The sequence below is a fragment of the Molossus molossus genome, unplaced genomic scaffold (genome assembly GCF_014108415.1).
Source record: "Molossus molossus isolate mMolMol1 unplaced genomic scaffold, mMolMol1.p scaffold_m16_p_12, whole genome shotgun sequence".
NCBI classification, from domain to species: domain Eukaryota; kingdom Metazoa; phylum Chordata; class Mammalia; order Chiroptera; family Molossidae; genus Molossus; species Molossus molossus.
The window spans coordinates 92,245,087-92,263,227 of record NW_023425347.1 but is presented as its reverse complement, the minus strand read 5'-3'; the positions used below and the strand labels follow the sequence as shown (position 1 = coordinate 92,263,227).

The following is an 18,141-nucleotide window of genomic DNA, read 5'->3' as shown; positions in this document are numbered from 1 at the left end:
CCGGGCAGTGGCCGCCCAACCCAGAAACCCGGCAGGGCGGCGGGTCTGGACGCGGGGAGCCGGCTCGAGGCTGGGAGCACACGCGAAGGCGGCGGGTCGGGGCTCTGGGGCTTCCCTGCCACGTCGTCCCAGCACCCTCCTCCAGCCCCTGGTCCGTCCTGAGGCTCCTGCCCTCTCCTGCGGCGCGCGAGATCCTAGGTGAGGCTCTGAGCCGGGATTACGTGGCCCTCGGGGGCTCCTGTCCCCCTCCTCAGGGGCGACAAGCATGGCCTCTCGGAAGGGCCTGCCCGGGGCTTCGGGTCTGGGTCCCGGATTCTGACGGCTTTGTTTTCCCCGGGGAGGGGACCTCGCGGCGACGGCGCTGACCCAGCGGCTGCCCTGTCATTATCCCCGCCAAACAGGCGGCGGGCGCTGGGCTGAGTCACGAGTTGGCCCAGAACCCGGAGGCCTGGAGTGGGTGGTATCCACCAGCCTGGACGCTCCTCCCCTCTACCTGTTGCCTAGGTCTGCAGGGAGCTCAGGTTGCACTCTCCCCATCCCCAAAGCATGTACATTGAGAGGCTGGGTTTGGAAGTATGAGGGTTGGCGCCAGTCTTGTCCATTCACCACTACTGAAGGCTGTGCCAGGGACCCTGAAGGGGAATGGACGGAATAATGGTCATCCATGGCTCTTACCACAGTGTTTAACCTGTGCCAGGCACCATTCCGATTGCTTGGCCTGGATTATCTCATTTAATTCTGCAGTCGGCCAGGGAGGTGGATGCTTGCATGTCCCCCATTGTCAGATTGGAACGCTAAGGCTGCATCACTTGCGGAAGAGTTCTATACCTGTAGGTCAGTTCTAGATTGCTTCCTCATCCTTAGGTCATCTGAGCTCATAACTAGATCTTTCTTTGTTTCTCTTTCTTCCTTCCTCCCATTCTCCCTCAACATTTTTACTGTGCAGCTGGTGTGTCTAGACTTTACGTTTACAATCAGGTTGAAGGGGAAGGGTTGAGCTTAAAGAGCTTCATCACAGATCGCTAAGGAGTGTGATTTGGTTGTGGAGGGGGGGAGGGGAAGAGGTGGCAGGTGTTGTCCAGCCAGCCCTTGTAAAGCGTCTTTGAGAAGGCAGTTTAGAACTTGATCTTAGTATCTCTACCAGGCCCTCCACGGGGAGGACAGTACTAGGGGAGGAGACAGCATGTTCAGAAAGAAGCCTGGAGGCCTGAGAATGACTATTGAAGACCTGGGCAAGGGACAGGAGATGAGGGAGGGCAGTTTTTTGTTGTTTTTGTTTTTGTTAATCCTCACCCAAGGATGTTTTTCTGTTGATTTTTAGATAGAGTGGAAGGGAGGGAGAGGGGGAGGGGGAGGAGAAGGAGGGGGGGAGAAGAGAGAGAAACATGGATGTGAGAGAGACACATCGATTGGCTGCCTCCCTTCCTGACCCAGGCCGCGGGTTGAACCTGAAACCCAGGTATGTGCTCTTGACTGGGAATCAAACTCCCGACCCTTTGGTCCAAGGGCCAATGCTCAATTGCTGAGCTACACTGGCCAGGGCAGGAGAGCAGTTCTTTTTTTTTTTTTATTATTTTTTATCCTCACCCGAGGATATTTTTCCATTTTTTGTACAGATAGAGTGGGAGAGAGAGAGAGGAAGGGAGAGAGAGAGAGAAACATCGACATGAAGGGACACATCGAGTGGCTGCCACCCGCACAACCAACCAGGGCCTGGGACAAACTGCAACCGAAGTACGTGCCCTTAGCGGGAACCGAACCCGGGTCTCTCCGGACCACAGGCCGACGCTCTAACCACTGAGCCAAACTGGCCAGGGCAGGAGGGCAGTTCTTGAAGTATCTTGAGGATGTGGACTTGATCTGGTAGGTGAAGGTCACTTGAGCAACTTCACTGGAAAGCACTTCCTTGACTCAGTGTGTGATCTAGGAGAGAAGCTAGGGTGTAGTGGGGGCTGCCTTCTCCAGCAAAACCTTTCTCTTTATCTTATTTATTTATTTTTTTAATCCTCACCCGAGGATATTTTTCCATTTATCTTCAGATAGAGTGGGAGGGAGAGAGAGAGAGAGACAGAGAGAGAAACATGGATGTGAGAGGGACACATCGACTAGTTGCCTCCTGCATGACCCTGACCAGGTCTGGGAATGAACTGCAACCAAAGTACGTGCCCTTGACCAGAATCAGACCTGCGACTCATTGGTCCGAGGGCCTACTGCTGAGCCAAACCGGCCAGAGCAAGCAAAGCCTTTCTCAAAGTTTGGCCATATGCATCAGGATCAGCTAGGTGAGCCTCTTAACTTAAGGTCTCTAATCCCCAGCCCACATATACTGATCCTGAATTTTGAACACGTGCCTTCCTTGATCCAAAGCACCCCAGCTGTGGTCTTGTCAAACCTACAATTGCAGTCAAGCTTTGTTACAACTCTGGGCAGCCATTGTTGCTGTTTGAGCAGGTGGGCCCATTTCCAGAAGCCAGACCTGGGGCCCAGGCTGACTCCTTACTTAAGTCAGAACCTGTGGGTGACAGGCCCTATGCACAGCGGCCCTCAGAGGAAGGCCCCTTCTGTTCACGGCTCAGGAGTGTCTCAGAGTGTCCTGAGCCCTGAGCTGCACAACAGCCACGTACATGTTGAGGGGACCACCCACCCAGTGCCTGGGCCCTGTGAGCCAAGGTACATTTCTCAAGACACTCCCTCCCTCACTGGGCATGTGCCCACCTCATTTCTTCCCAACCTGGTGAAAAGAGGGAAGGAGACAGTGGCCTCAGGGTTGCTGAGATACTGGACTGTCATCCACAGAACAGTCGCTACTGCGCATTGTCAGGCCCTGGGCTTAGAGCTTTATGTGCATTTCATCTGCACAACAGCCCAAGGAGTGAGGCTCATTATCTACATTTTATAAACAGGCTCAGTCAGGTTCCTCACTTGTCCAAAGCCACTCAACCTTATGTGTAAAATGGGGACAGTGTCCCCACCTCTCAGGAAAGTGATGAGGATGGCAGTGTATTAAGGTGATGAGCTGCAGGGGCACATTTGGGATCCATAAGAGGAGGATGGGGAAGACAGTCCAATTTGGGGATGAGTGAGGAACAAAAGGACTTGATTTACAATGTCTTTGGGCCCTGGCCAGTTTGGCTCAGCGGTTAGAGCGTTGGCCCACAGACCAATGAGTCGCGGGTTCGATTCCAGTCGAGGGCATGTACCTTGGTTGTGGTTCGTCCCCAGCCCTGGTCAGGTCATGTGGGAGGCAACCAGTCGATGTGTCTCTATCACATCGATGTTTCTCTCTGTCTTTCTCTTCCTCCCTCCCTTCCACATTATCTAATGATAAATAGAAAACTATCCTCAGGTGAGGAATGAATAAATAAAATGTCTTTGGAATCGCAAAGATACAGTTCTTACCTGAATTGCATGTTAACCTGGGTGCTGGGGCAGGACATCGGGTAAACATCAGTTGTGCTAAAGGTCATCAAAGTGGGTCACCAGGAGATAGGAAGAGGCTTCCAGCCATGCTTGCTGGGCCCCGGAGATGCTATGGTGAAGCAGGCAGACAGTGACCTGGGACGCCCCTGCCCCCAGCTCCAGGGCCTTTGCCCACTGCTAGTCACGTTAGGGCTGGGAGCCTCGAGCTTCCTGAGAGAAGAAGCTGACTCGCTTCCTTTCCCTTCCTGACACTCAGGCGCTGTGACCTCAGCAGTCCCAGGGTCCAGTCAGGACGACAGTCCACTAGGGCTGCTATGACAGAACGCCATCGATCGGGTGGGTTATGAACACCACAGATCACTGAGTGCCAGCAGACCCCGTGTTTCTGAGGGCCCGCTTCCTATGCATAGATGGCTGTCTTCTCAGTGTCTGCACATGGCCGGCCGGGGAGCGCTCTCGCGTGGCGCTAACCCCATTCATAAGGGCCACCCTCCTGAGCACTTCCCAAAGGCTCCCACCTCTTAAGAGCATCACATTGGGGGTTAGGTTTCAACACAAGCATTTTGGAAGACATAAATGTTCAGTCTATGGCACCGGCATGGCTTTAGGAGGGCCCTGGGCCTCCCGCCGGGACTAGGAACTAAAAGGAGCTGGAGGAGCCTGGCGCTGTCGGGGGAGGAAAATCCCTCTGAGCACAGTGAGAAAAGGGGAAGCCTGCCTTCTGGCTGCGCAAGAAGCTGGGCAGCAGGGCCAGACCACAGGAGGGTTCTGCCTCGCCCAGGGACAGAAGCGCCGGAGGCAGCGTGGCATAGTGGCTTTGAGCAGGGGCTTGGGTCCTGGTCCTGGCTTTGACTCATAGCTCTGCCACTTCCTGGCTGGGTGGCCCTGGCGAGTTGCTTCCCTGGTTCCTCTACTTTATAGAGTTGATATGAGAACAAAATGCAAAATGCATGCAAGGTAATTAGCACAGAGCTGGCAGAGAGCTCAGTAATAGGGCTGTGATGAATCTTGCCTGGCAGAGACGGGGCCACCTGGCTCTGCTCTCTCTCCCTTCTCTGGGGTTGTCACACAAGAGTGACTGCTGTAGGCAGTGTGCAGGGGGCCCAGGCCCAGGGAGGGGCTTTCCCTGCCTGCCCCCGTGACCAGCCGTCTTCTGGCTTTGGCAGTGGTGAGAATGGGGAAGTGGCTCTGGACTGCTTGCTAGCAGGCGTCCCACACAGGTGAGCTCCGGGAGAAGATAGCTTGAATCCCAGCCACCTGTGCGACCTCGGGATTCACCTGTCCTTATTCTTCACCTGCTTCATCTGCTCTGTTGATGGAAGAAATGTCCACACCTGTAGAGAATTTTTGTAAGAGTTCACTTGAGCCAAACTGACAACCTGTGCCCAAGAGAAGATCTCAAATGCTCCTGAGGAGGCCAGTTTTGCAGTTTCTTTTATGCATTTGAAATTAAGGAGGAAACATCAGGAGGAGGGGAGAAAGCAAGATGGGAATCAGATCGTAGGATATGTGCTTTCTTGACAGTGGTTACATCGGGAGGGGTGTTACTTCCGGCTCTTCAGCGGTGTTTTAACCCAGACGTACAAGAACAGTGGACAGGACTTGCTTAACACCTTCCACTAAACAAGTTACAGGCCTGGGACGTGACTACCCACCACGACCTGCCCAGTTAGGAATTTATGATCCGATCACCCTGTGAGGTTATTTTTCATAGAACCCCCTTTTTTCATCCACACACCAATGTTGGGTGACAAGCCTACCCATGGGCCTGGTCTCAGCAGACCCTCACAGCATAATTTACAACCACAAAAGGTTAGAAACAATCTGAACATTCAAGCATCACAACAAAAGTGACGTGTTTGAGGGCTCGGTTCTCCACACTGTATTTTATGACCCCCTCTGACCCTCACCCCGGCTTACAGCTGAGGGAACTGAGGCACAGTCGCAGCATCGATGAGGGTTACGGTGGGATGTGGAGGCACGGGTCCCTGACTGCTCCCTGCACATGTGGTTGGCTCGGGTTTGCTCTGATCTCTGCACTTGAGGCTGACTGTGTCCTCTGGTCCAGTCACTGCCAGGTGATAAGGCTGGGGATGGGCTTAGGTTGGGGGCACCATGACGAGGACCCCCCCCTTCCAAGGCTGAAGCCCCCCTCTCTTTCTCCCGGTAGAGCCCTCTCCTGCCTCAGCGCACCGGCACCCTCCCCCCCGCCCTCTGCAGTCATGGTCTGGAAGACCCTGGGCTTGGGCAACTTCTCCAGCTGCCCCAATGGCTCCCGCCAGTGGATCTGGGACGTGTTTGGTGAATGTGCCCAGGACGGCTGGGACGAGGCCAGCGTGGGCCTGGGCTTGATCTCCATTCTCTGCTTCGCAGCGTCCACCTTCCCGTGAGTAGCGCCGGTGGCAGGGCCGTGTTTAACCTCTTGAGGGGCTACCAGACTATTTTCCTAAGTGGCTGCACCACTCTGTAGTCCCACCAGCAGAATATGGAGGTTCCAGTTCCTCCAGATTCTCATCAGCACTTATCCTCCAGCTTCTGTACTATAGCCATCCGGGTGAGTGGCAAGTGGTCGTTTTGATTTGCATTTTCCTGGTGACCAGTGATGTTAAGTGGCTTTCCACATGTTTATTGGCCAGCTGTGTATCTTTGGCAAGAGGTCTGTTCAGCACCTTTGCCAATTTTTTGTTGGATTATTTGTCTTTTTATTATTGAGTCGTAAGAGTTCTTTATATAGTTTGTGTGGACATAAAAATGTCCACAGCTGTAGAGAATTTTTGTAAGAGTTTATCTGAGCCAAACTGGTGATAATTGCAGGGAAGCAAGGTCTCAGACGCTCCCGGAATGGCAGTCCTGCAGCTTCTCTGATGCATTTGAAATTGAGGGGATGAAAGGAAGATGACAAGAGGGTGGGGAAAAGCAAGCAGGGATTGGATTACAGGATGGTTAACAAGATTATGTGCTCTGAAGAGGTGGTGATTTCAAAGGTGTGTTAACCTGGACACACACACACACACACACACACACACGGACAGGGCTTGCTTCAGGCAAAGATAAACCTTTTCGTAGGAAGGTTATTGGCCGGGTGCACGCTAGGCATCATGACCTGCCTAGTGAAAGCTTGTGATCAGATTACCCGGTGGGGTTCCTCTCCATAGAACCCTTTTCTCCCGCCTTCATATGACTTGCAAATATTGTCTCCCATTCTGTGGGTTGTCTTTTCACTTTCTTGATGGTGTCCTTTGAAGCACAGATGTTCTAAATTTGATGTTCAATTGATCTGGTTTTTTTTTCCCTTCTGTTGCTTGTGTTTCTGGTGTCATAGCTAAGAACTCATAATCTAATCCAAGTAACAAAGATTTGCCCTTCTCGTTGTTTAAAGAGTTTTATAGATTTAATTTTGCTAAATCTGACATTTAGGGGTTTTTTCCCCACACCACCAAGCAACAGACTCCATTCTGACACCATCTACCTGGAAATAGCACCAGACCCCACAGGTGAAGGGCTGTTTTACAGGATATCCCCCTCCCCCACCCAGTCACAAGTCCAGCTTGTCAGCTGTGCTTCTGCCCAACCAGCTGCAGATTGGAGGCTCCCACGACCCCTCCTGGGGTCTGATTAATTTACTAGAGCAGCTCACCGAACTCACAGAAACATTGTACTCACTGGATTAACAGTCTATTATCAAGGCTCTAACCCAGGACCAGCTGGAGGTAAACACGGAGAGGGCAGGGTGTGTGGAGGGGCGAGGGGCTTGCATGCCCTCTGAGTATCCACTCTCTCCAAACCTCCGCATGTCCACTCACCCCGTCTCCGAACCCCATCCTCCTGGGTTTCTATGGAGACTTCATTACGAACTCACTCTCCAGCCCCTCTGCCCTCCCCAGAGGTGGGGTGTGGGAACCCTCTAATCTAGCAATTTTCAACTGGTGTGCCACAAGAATTTTTATTTTTTATTTATTTTTTTTATCCTCACCTGAGGACATTTTTCTATTTTTTGTTCAGATAGAGTGGGAGGGAGGAAGAGGAAGAGAGAGAGAGAGACATCAATGTGAAAGGGACACATCAAGTGGCTGCCACCTGCACAACCCAACCAGGGCCGGGGACAAACTGCAACCGAGGGACGTGCCCTTAGCGGGAATCGAACCCAGGTCCCTCTGGACCGCAGTCCAACTCTTAACCGCTGCGCCAAACTGGCCAGGGCACCACAAGAACTTTTAAAACGTGCAATACCTATTCAGTCGGGCACTGAACTGACCTCTTTTAGAAAATCGCTGATCTAATCACATGGTTTGTTCCCCAGGCAACCAGCCCCCCTCCTTAGGTGACCTAGGGCCTCCCAATTCCCTTTATTAATATAACAAAAGACACCTTTATCCCTCTCACCACCTAGGAAATTCCAGAGGTTTTAGGAGCGCTGTGCCAGGACCAGGGAAGAAGACCAAACATATGTATATTTCTTCTTGTAAATCACAGTAGCTCCGTTTCTCCCTTGCTCTTAGGTCTCTGATCCAGTGTGAGCTATATTTTATGTGTGGTGAGGTGGGTTCAGCCTCCTTATGCATGCAGACGCCCAGTTGGCCCAGGACTGTGTGTTAAAAAGACTGTCCTTTTGCCCTGGCCGGTTTGGCTCAGCGGTTAGAGTGTCTGCCTGCGGTCCGGAGAGGCCCGGGTTCGGTTCCCGCTAAGGGCACGCACCTCGGTTGCAGTTTGTCCCCGGCCCTGGTTGGTCGTGCGGGTGGCAGCCACTCGATGTGTCCCGTTCACATCGATGTTTCCCTCTCTCTCTCTCTTCCTCTCTCTTTCTCCCACTCTGTCTGTACAAAAAATGGAGAAATGTCCTCGGATGAGGATTAAAAAAAAGACTGTCCTTTCCCCATTGCATTGTCCTATCAGGCTGTCGAGGGCTTGACACTGTCCACCAAACTCTAAAAGAGTCGGGAGGCTTTGGCTAGAAGTAGATGATAAAAATTTTTCGAGGTCTCAGGGTTTGCAAACGGGAGACACACCCGGCAATACCCAGAGTGTCCGAAGAAGAAAGGAAAGCTGAAAGTTCTTATAGTGAAAGGTACGCTCTTGAGGTCAGCCCTGCATTCTTAGCTTCGCATTGGTCCGAAATGGTCATCTTGAGATGACCAGCGGTCTGGAGAGTGGGTGCCAGGGGGTCTGGATGCATGAACATCCTTTCCTCAGTCCTGGGGTGGCCAGAGGGTTGTCTGGAGGCGTTGGTGCAGGACTGGAAAGCTGAAAAGTTTAAGTTCCCAGCCTAGTGAAAATAAGAATAGAATTGTTTCCACATTCCTCAAACTACCTTTTCTTAGCAATTTAGCAGCTTGACTACAGTGACTCCATTTTATTTCTTCACTCCATTCCTCTCCACGTTGACTGGATCCTGGTTCCGGGTGCCACACTAAGTAGGACACAAGTAAGCGGAGCATCCTGGCACCCTTCAGAAAGAAGGCAGTCTGGGAGTCCCAGGGAAGAGGGGTGGGGGAGAAAGACCAGCCAGTCACGGTGATGTCAGGGGCCACTGGAGAGGCCCTTGGGAGGCTGACCGGACAGGTCTGGTGACTGACAGAGGCCGAGGGAGAGAGGCTCCCTGTCTGGGGGGAGAGCTTCCCCAGAACTATCTGAGGAGCTGGCTGAGGCTTCCGCTTCCTACCGTGGCATAGCGCTGGCCCGGCCTGGGTCTGGCTGATTAACCAGTGCGCAGGGCGAACGCCTGGGACAGAGTCCCGAGTGACGGCAGGAAGGACAGCCACCTCCCTGCTCCTCCTTAGGACTCGGCCTTTCCTGAGTGTGGCAGAATCACGTTACCTGCAATTCATGGAAGTGTGTCAAGTCACAGTGCCCTGAAGGAGCTGCAGGGGGCATGGCCAAGCCTTAGTCAGGGGCCCTGTCCCTGTCCCTGTCCCTTGAGTCCCAGAGGCCAGGGTGCGGGGTGTTACAAGGGATGCTGGGAGGCCCTGAGGAGGAACTAGTATTTCCTGAGCAGTGACGGATGAGGAGGGTGGGCGGGCCTTCTGCACATGAAGAGTTTAGAGGAAGAGAAAGCAGCCCGGGTGGAGGGAACCCTGCCTCCCAGACTCACCAGCTGCACGACCTGGCTGGCTCAGCCCGTGAGAGGGTCCCCCCGGGGGCTGTGAAGATAACGAATTCATACACAGGAAGGGCTCAGCACTGTGCCTGAGACCCCATGGCCACCATCAGCATTGGTCCCGTGCTGAGACCTGGCGAGAGGTTCAAAGAGAGGGTCCCAGTACCAAGGACCTTTGGAAAATGACCAGGCTGCCGACGCCACCGCTTCTGTGTGGAGAGCTCCGGGAGCCACAGCCCTGCCCTTTGAAGATGACAGCGGGCTGCGGCTGAGCCGTCATCCTGCCATCTCCGCTCCCGGAGACAGGGCAGTGGCGGTGCCCGGGCCTCGCCGCCACTGTCCTCTTATCAACTCCCTGCCCCCTTCGCAGGGGTCCCCAGGTGTTGTGGAGGAGAATGTGAGTCATCTTACAGATTTTTTCTGGAAAGATGCATATCCTATCGAGTTCCTGGGTTAGAAGGGATTCTCCAGGCTCAAGAGGACCCTGTGGGCTCCCAGGGACCTGTGCCTCTGCTGTCCCTGGCCCATTACCCTGCAGCTGTCTCACGGGGGCTGTTCCCTGGTCGCCCCTCCAAGGCAAAGTCCCGCCCCTCGGCCCCGAACGTGCGTCTCGCTCTCTGCCGCAGACAGTACATCAAGGCCTGCAAGACGGGCAACATGGACCAGGCCCTGTCCCTGTGGTTCCTCCTGGGCTGGATCGGCGGAGACTCCTGCAACCTCATCGGCTCTTTCCTCGCTGACCAGCTGCCCCTGCAGGTGGGCGGCGCCGGCCGGGTGGGCCACCCGGGATAGCCACGGCAGAGGCTTTGGGGCCGCCAGCAGGGGAGGCCCAGGCTCCAGAGTCCTCCGTCTTATGAGGGCCCCACACTGTAGTGAGAGCTCTGTGCCCTGCTGTGAGTAGGACAATGGGCTGGTCACTGCCCGTCTCTGGGTCTCAGTTTCCCCACCTGCAAAATGACCACATCAAACCGGACGGTCGCCGGAATCTTCCACTGCTGACTGCTCTGATTCTGATGGAGCTGGGGGAGCGGGTGGGGGTTCCCCTGAGAGGCCAGGAGACATTCTCCCATGGGCAGGTGGAGCTGAGACTTCAGTCAGGAATCCATGTCTTCCCAAGGGTGATGGTGACACTCCTGTCAGGCCAGACCGGAGCCCACACTTAACCTCTGAGGCCTGTTCGGTCCTGACAAGGGGAGCTCATCCCCATTTCCTCCTCCTGCCTGGCCGCACACTTTCCCTGCCTGCTCTCTGCCAGGTAGGAAGCGTGATCGCCCCTTTCCAGATGATCAGACAGAAGCTCAGAGAGGTGAAGTGCCTTGCTCAGGGCCACCCAGCTGGGATGTGAGAGTGCTGCCCCGTTTCAGGGCGCAGGCCCCAGAGCCTGGGACTGAGACAGCCCCCGACTTCTCTTGCAGACCTACACGGCGGTGTATTATGTCCTGGCCGACCTGGTGATGCTGTCCTTGTACTTTCACTACAAGTTCAAGAACCGTCCCTCTGTGTGTGAGTACGGCGCTCCCTCCGTGTCAGGGCGCTGGGGCGGCCGGGCGTTTGGGAGGAAGCGGCTGTCCCATTGCCAGGCGATAACCGCAGAAAGGCTTCTTCAGACCTTATCTGAGAGCCTGAGCCCTGATCGGCCGAGATAGAGGCCCAAGAGCGATGAGCACGTCCCGGCGGGACCGCAGGGGTTCCTTCACTCTGAGTCTTACTGAACAAACGTGGCTTCAGCTTCTCCTGTGCCTGGCCTTGGCCATGGCGCTGGGGGAGAAGCACGAGGCACACAGGCCTCACTGCCTTTGAGGATTCAGAGGCGGCCGTAGCCTAGTCAGAGCGAGGGCCGTGGGAGACACGCCTAAAGCACTGCTTTTGAGGACCGCCCCGGACCACGCTGCCCTCATGGTACCGCTTTTACAACCCCGGGAGAAGGGTAGTATTATCACACTCATTCTACAGATGAAGAATTAAAGCTCAGAGAGGTTTGGTTACTTGCCCAAGGTCACACAGCCACCGAGGGCCAGGCCATGACTCCAATCCCAGTCGTTCTGCTGCCACTCAGATACCTAACTTCAGCTTCCCTCCTGCCTCATGCCCAGTGTCTGCCCCCATCAATTCCTTGCTGCTGTTCACCTTGGGACTGGCATGTACCACTCCGTTACTGAGCAGCCTTGGCTCTATGGCTGCCCCGAGGGAGGCCTTCAGGGGGCGGAAGCTCCTGTCTGTAGAGCCAGGCAATAAGGTGAGGTGTGGGGACATATGGTAGGGTGCCGATGGGAGGCTGGCATCAAGGGTCCCCCTGCATGGCCACCTGGGCACGGGGCTTGCCCTCCAGGAGGGAGCTTGGGGATCTGCCCCTGCTAGGCCCTGAGCATGCCCTTCTGCCTTCGCAGCCCTTCACTCGGCAGGAAATCATTGGCTTTGTCATCGGCTCCGTCTCCAGCGTCCTGTACCTGTTCTCCCGGCTGCCGCAGATCCGCACCAACGTGAGCCCTGGCAGGGGAGGGCGCAGTGGCAGGGGAGAGCGGCCTGGCAGCTCGGGCCTTTGGGCTGCGGAGCGACGTGGTGCAGGAGGTCCGGGTCCACACTCACTGTTGGCTTGGGCACCTCAATCCAGTTCTCCAAACCTTGGTTTGTGCCTCTGGAAAAGGGGCATGATGGTGCCTGCCATTGAGGGGACCATGTGACCGGTGTGAGTTCAGGGAAGCAGGAGGTCAGGTAGAGCAGGCGCTGAGCTGAGAGGCCTGAGAGGAGAGGAGGTGAGATGGGGGACTTGCTGGGCAGAGCGTCAGCATGGGGCTGGGAGCAGCGCATCATGGGCCACAGCCAGGGCTTCTGTGGACCTGGGCGGGCAGCCTGGGAGAGGTGGCCAGAGTGAGCATGAGGAGGGGGCCCTCGGGTGGGTGGCTGGTGTTCCGGGCCTGTCGGACTCTGGGCACACAGTGAACAGTCAGATTAGGACCGCACATGCAGTGACGGGGCAGATGGGTGTGTGGACAGTCACAGTCCCGAGGACAGGAGCCCTGTGAGGTCTCTGACCCAGCCCCTCCCCTCCAGTTCCTGCGGAAGTCGACCCAGGGGATCTCCTACTCGCTGTTCGCCTTGGTGATGCTGGGGAACACGCTGTATGGGCTGAGCGTGCTGCTCAAGAACCCCGAGGTGGGCCAGAGCGAGGGCAGCTACCTGCTGCACCACCTGCCCTGGCTCGTGGGCAGCCTGGGCGTGCTGCTGCTCGACACCATTGTATCCTTCAGGGTGCACAGGGCAGGTGGGCTGGGGTGGGGTGGGCATGCAGCCTCTGCCTGCTCACAGCTTCCACATCCCCCCACCCACCCATGCACCCCCACCCACCCATGCATCCCTCCACCCATCCATGCACCCCCACCCAGTCAAGCCTGTCTGCCATGCACCCCCCACCCGGTCAAGCCTGTCTGCCATGCAGCCCACCAGGCACAGGATGAGCAGGCACAGGGTGGCCTCGCCCCAAGAAGCTGACAGCTCAGTGGGGGGCAGACAAGATGTTCGTAATTACAAATAATTACTTCATTGCAGTGACACCAGGGGCCACAGGGAAAAACTGCATGTGTGTGTACCCAGGGGGCTGTCCTGGTTTAAAGGCTCAGCAGAGGCCTCCACGGGGGCCATTTAAGCTGTGCCCTGAAGGAGAAGCTAGTCAGGTAAAGGTAAGAGGGACACTCCCAGCTCAGCTTGTGCAAAGGCCCTGAGGACCAGGAAAAGTCGGGCCATGCAGGTCTGGGGAGTGAAAGCTGGAATTGGAGACGCACGCACGAGAGTTAGAGTCAGAACACCCTGGGGTCGAATTCTGGCTTGGCCCCCTCACAGCTGTGTGGCGCAGGGTGAACTGTTAACCTCTCTGTGCTTCCGTGTCTTCTCTGCATGGTGGCGTTAACAGTTGTGGGCTCACCAAGATAACGTGCAGATTACATCAGATAAGGAGTCCGGAGCTGCCGCAGCCCAGCACAGAGCGTGCCCAGTAAATGTTTGCTAGAGGACAGAATGGGCTTTATTTGGACCTCATTTGGGAGAAAGTAAACATGGTTCTTGATTCAACATTTGCTTAGTCCCTGCTGGGTGCAATGAGCGAAAAGTTTAAGCTCACCTGGAACTAATATAAAATAATATTGAATGTCCGAAAAAAAAGTTTAAGCTCTAGTGCCTCCAATGGCCCAGCCACGTAGTAAAACTTCCAGCAGGGTTTGGGGTGGGCGGAAGACAAGACGGCGGGGCTCGAGTCCAGGGGTCTGCCCGAGGGAGGGAGACCCCAGCGTGGGCTTGGAGAGGGAAGCTGGGCTAGGGCCGGAGGAGTGGAAGGTGCCGCAGAGCAGAGGCCGGGAGGTCCGGCGGCCCCGGGGCAGGTCCGCCCCAGTCTGTGCTTGCTTAGGCCTTGACGTCGGCCCCTGCAGATCTCCGTCCAGTTTCTGGTGTACAGGAATGCCACCACGTCCTCCGAGCACCAGCCCCTCCTCCCAGGCTGACCAGGGCCCAGGCCAAGCCCAGACGGCCGGGACCTCCAGATGCCACATCAGGAAAAGAGAGGGGTGGGCAGTGACAGTGCTGAGGACCCCGGGCAAGGCGGGAGGAAGCCGGGGTTGGGGGCCTAGTACTCCTGACCCACCTGTCTACCCCATGCCTCCAAAATCTCCTGGGCTGACTCTTCCAGAAAGAAGCAAAACTGCCCCTAGGGTCAGCCTGTGCCCCCACCCACTTGGACCCGCCCCCCAGGGTCTGAGGCAGCTGTCCCTGGGATCTTTGATGGAGGGGCTGCAGCTGGGACCTCACCCCTCAAGAAACAGTGCAGCTGCCCCTCAGCTCACCTACCTCACGCTGCTGCTGGCCCCTCTGGAGGGCACAGCTGCAGCCGGTGTACCCAGGACTCTGGACTGCAGCCAGCTTAGTAAATGGTACTTCCCAGCGAGGCCTGTTCTCTGACTCTTCCCAAGATGCTGGGTCTGAGCTGCACTGTGAACAGCGGTGGATGGAGATCTGGGCCCAGGTGGGGGCCTGAAGGGTCAGGCTGTGGGGGAGTCGAGTGGGAGGGGCCATCTGCTGGCTCGCCTCCCTGTGGCCTCTCGCGTCTTCGCCCTGCTTCTCTGTGTTGGGCTCCACACCTGGTGGTGGGGACGCAGCAATGAGATGACACTGCAGCGGGTCCCTGCACCTCGGAGCCCAGAAGGAAGCACAACAGTTGAGGTTCACATTATTGGTTCTGCATCATGGCTTCTCTGTGCCTCACTTTATCTGAAATGGGGTGGCAGTATTACCACTTCATGTGTCCTTACGAGATGGTGCAATTATGGAGGTTAGCCCCAAAGCTGGCACAGTAAGAGCTCAATAAAGGTTAGCTTTGGTATTTTTAATTGGAGGAGAGAGACAACCAGATCTCCTTGGCGACCCAGGAGGCCTTCCTGGAGGAGGCAGTGTGGTAGAAGGATGAGCAGGAGATGACAGGGGAGAAGGGTGGGAGTGTTGCAGGCCAAAGGAAGAGAAGGTGTGAGAGCAGGTGGGGAGGTAGGAGCAGAAGGCGGGGCTGAGCCCTGAGTTCCGGTTCCTGGGCCCAACCTGTGTTTCTCCCAGACTGGTTCAGAGTGCACTTCCCTGTTGGCAGTGACCCTGTGGGTGCTTGAGGACAGAGAAGCCGGCTCCCCTCTGCCCTTGCCCTCACACCCCACTTCGGGTTCCCACGTTACTGGAGCCATCAGGGTGGGCTGGGAGACAAGCTGTCCCTCTGCCTTTCTTCTGGAATCTTCCTCTTCTAGCCCCCGAGAGAGCAAGGAGCTGAGCAACGGGACAGCCTTCCCCGTGCGGGCCCGAGGGGGGAAGGGGGTGGCGCTGCAGATACTTGCAGCGCCCTCCACGCTCAGCCCTTGCTGTGCTGCAGGTCTGGGACAGAGGTGAACCTTTTCCGGGTCCAAAGTGCCATAAGAATGAGGAGACCCAACGGGGGAAGGCTTCATGGAGGAGTGGCCCTGGAGCTGAATGTTGAAGGCAGAGGGAGGGAGTGCAGAGGCCTGGAGCGGGAGTCTGGCTGTTCCCAAGAGGGGTGTGGGGGCAGGGCAGTGTGGGGGCTCACAGCAGGAGGCCAGTTCTGACTGGGGGAAGGGACAGCAGGGACGGCACCTCAGGTCCAGGTGGGCAGTAGGGCAGGAAGGGCCAGTGTCCCGCGGCCCTGTCCTGGGTGTGCCTGCGGACCCTGTGTAGGCTGGCAGCAGCTGCGTTTATAGGGCTCTCTGTGTCTGGGGGCTGGACTGTGGCCTCATCCGTTTCTCCCAAGCCCCTGGGTAAGTGCAATCATGACGGCCATTTCACAGCTGGAAAAACAGGTTCTGAGCAGTTAAGCAACTCGCCTGGGATCATTCCCCCCCCCCCCCCCCCCCCCCCCCCCCCCCGCTGTTTGAACTACATTGGGTTCCTCAGCTGCAGGGTTGGGGACATTCAGAGTACCCTCCTTCCGTGGCTAGGGGCACAGCCTTGCCCTGGGGAGCGGCCCAACCCGGCTGGGCTCAGACCCCCTTCCCACTGTCCTGAGCCGTGACTTCCACAAGCCTCTGGTCTGCTCTGTGGGAGGCGCCCCAGGCCCCAGCTGGCTCCGGCCCAGGCACGGTTCAGGTGCCCTTTGCCAGCCAGCCGTCTGGCTCCACCCAGGCTGTGACCTGGCTCCATGATGCCTGAAGACCTGGGGCTCCATTACGGCAGCACGAACCCCTGAACTAGAGCTGGGTGGGGAAGAGATGAAGTATCAGAGCCCCCACCCTGGGAAACCCTTCTCTGATGGGGTGATGTCGCCCCTTCCTCCTCAGGAAGCCCCAGTCTGATGGGGAACATGGTTGTGGTTAAATCAGACGGGCCTGCAGGCTCGTGCCCAGCACCTGGCACATGGTAGGTGCCTGGTAAATAAATGGTGGCTGCTTCAGCTTATCCAATGCCCAGCACCTCCGCAGCTTCTCCCCACAGAGGAAGGGCCAGTCTGACAGTCTGCTGCGTGCCCGGGCCACATGCTGGGGGTGGGCTCCCAGAGTGAGGTCCCCAGATGCGTTTCCTTTCTCCCCTGGGCTCACAGCCCTGGTCGGGTAGCTCAGGTGGTTTGAGCTTCGTCCCAATTCACCAAGGTTGAGGGTTCCATCCCTGGTCAGGGCACATACAAGAATCAATCAATAAATGCATCAAATAAGTGGAACAACAAATTGATGTCTCTTTCCCTTTCTTTCCTCTAAATTAAAAAAAAAAAAAATGCCTTACACAATACCTGGCCCCCATAGTCCCTACATCTCAGGGGCGGGGGTACAGGTACAGCTGTCTGGCAGGCAGGTGACATTCTGCAAAAAGCAGAAGGAATGACCCAGAGGCCCCAGCACCCTGCCTGTCCCGGGTTCCCCTCGGTTATTTAGCGAGCCTGGGATTTTCAAAGCCACAGCTTGGATAACATGGCCTTCAGTCCCCAAAGCTGAGAAGGGAGAAATCCACATCTTCGCCCTTTCTTCACCCCTTCTCCTGTTAGGACCTGGCTTTCACTGGAGCAGGATGGTGGGACCCCAGAGGTCCCTGGTACACAGCCAGGTGCTGAGTCCTAACCATCCCAGATGTCCCAGCACTACCTGATCAGGTTAGTGTCAGCCCTATGGTGGGGAGTGGAGATGGCCTTTTTTTTTTTTTTTTGCAGATTAATTCATTTCAACCAATAACTACTGATCAGTTTCCTGGCCCTGTGACAGCGCTGAGGACACAGCTACCCACCCGCACGTGTAATGAATAGGTACGTCCCCGCCCACCCACATCAGAGAGTAAGGGCAGAGACTTCTGTCCCGGTCCTCATCATATCCCCAGGACACAGTAGGTGCTCGATAAACGAGTGACTGAGGGAAGGAATCAGGCGTGAAACCTGCAAGCACAAGACTGAATTTCTGCACTTTAAATGGGAGAATTGTCTCGCGTGTGAATTTGCCTCAATAAAGCTACTGGAAAAAAATACAGAATAGGCTATTATTAAAACTGGAATGGGAAGTTGCAGGCGATAAGAATATATCGCTGTTTTGCACCATTTCTACTCACGAAGTCATTACAAAGTAATCTGAATGTCTAACGTGCCTGAGAAACGGGGTCAGTTGGGTGCGAGAAGGATTTCATTCCCTAGAGCAGCGATGTTCAACCTTTTTCATCTCCTGGCACACTAATTACTAAAATTCTCCCCCACACCATTTGGTCTATATCGCCCATCTGACCAAAAAAAAAAAAAGGTAAATTTTGATTCATTCCACACCAGGCTGCTATTGTGTTGGTGTTCGTGTTTTTATTTGACACTTTAAGGCAGTGGTTCTCAACCTTCCTAAGGCTGCGACCCTTTAATACAGTTGTGGTGACCCCCAACCATAAAATTATTTTTGTTGCTACTTCATTACTGTAACTTTGCTACTGTTCTGTCTTAGGCGACCCCTGTGAAAGTGTCGTTCGCCCCCCAAAGGGGTCGCGACCCACAGATTGCGAACCGCACCCACAGATGGCAGTGCCCCTGACTAAACAGTCAGGTATTGCAGGTTTTAAAAATTCTTGCAGCTCACAAATCGCTGTACTGGACCGAAGAGATACATCAATATGTACTATGTGTCTATTCACCCCCT

General features: G+C 55.6%; 1 protein-coding gene across 4 annotated transcripts; it reads left to right on the top strand.

Annotated features, from left to right (window-relative positions):
* Positions 1-56: 56 nt before the first annotated feature.
* On the top strand, positions 57-17,414 carry SLC66A1 (solute carrier family 66 member 1). 4 transcript variants are annotated; one of them, XM_036256899.1, is made up of 8 exons: positions 57-198; positions 5,591-5,806; positions 10,141-10,270; positions 10,930-11,017; positions 11,608-11,750; positions 11,902-11,994; positions 12,566-12,751; positions 13,933-15,829. In XM_036256899.1, the coding sequence occupies exons 2-8, from the start codon at positions 5,643-5,645 to the stop codon at positions 14,002-14,004; spliced, it is 876 nt and encodes a 291-aa protein (XP_036112792.1). In that variant the 5' UTR covers positions 57-198; positions 5,591-5,642; the 3' UTR covers positions 14,005-15,829. The 4 variants fall into 4 exon arrangements, with proteins under 4 accessions (XP_036112792.1, XP_036112789.1, XP_036112791.1 ...); XM_036256898.1 differs by lacking the exons at positions 57-198; positions 5,591-5,806 and adding an exon at positions 5,819-5,974; XM_036256897.1 differs by lacking the exons at positions 57-198; positions 5,591-5,806 and adding an exon at positions 8,584-8,842.
* The last annotated feature ends 727 nt before the right edge of the window (positions 17,415-18,141 follow it).

What these genes read in the sequence shown, in the direction of transcription:
- SLC66A1 (XM_036256899.1), top strand. Translation starts at nt 5,643, where the DNA reads ATGGTCTGGAAGACCCTGGGCTTGGGCAACTTCTCCAGCTGCCCCAAT. An exon ending in CAAGAACCGTCCCTCTGTGT is followed by an intron (nt 11,018 to 11,607) that starts GTGAGTACGGCG and finishes CCTCATGCCCAG; the next exon opens with TGTCTGCCCCCATCAATTCC. An exon ending in TGCTGCTGCTCGACACCATT is followed by an intron (nt 12,752 to 13,932) that starts GTATCCTTCAGG and finishes CGGCCCCTGCAG; the next exon opens with ATCTCCGTCCAGTTTCTGGT.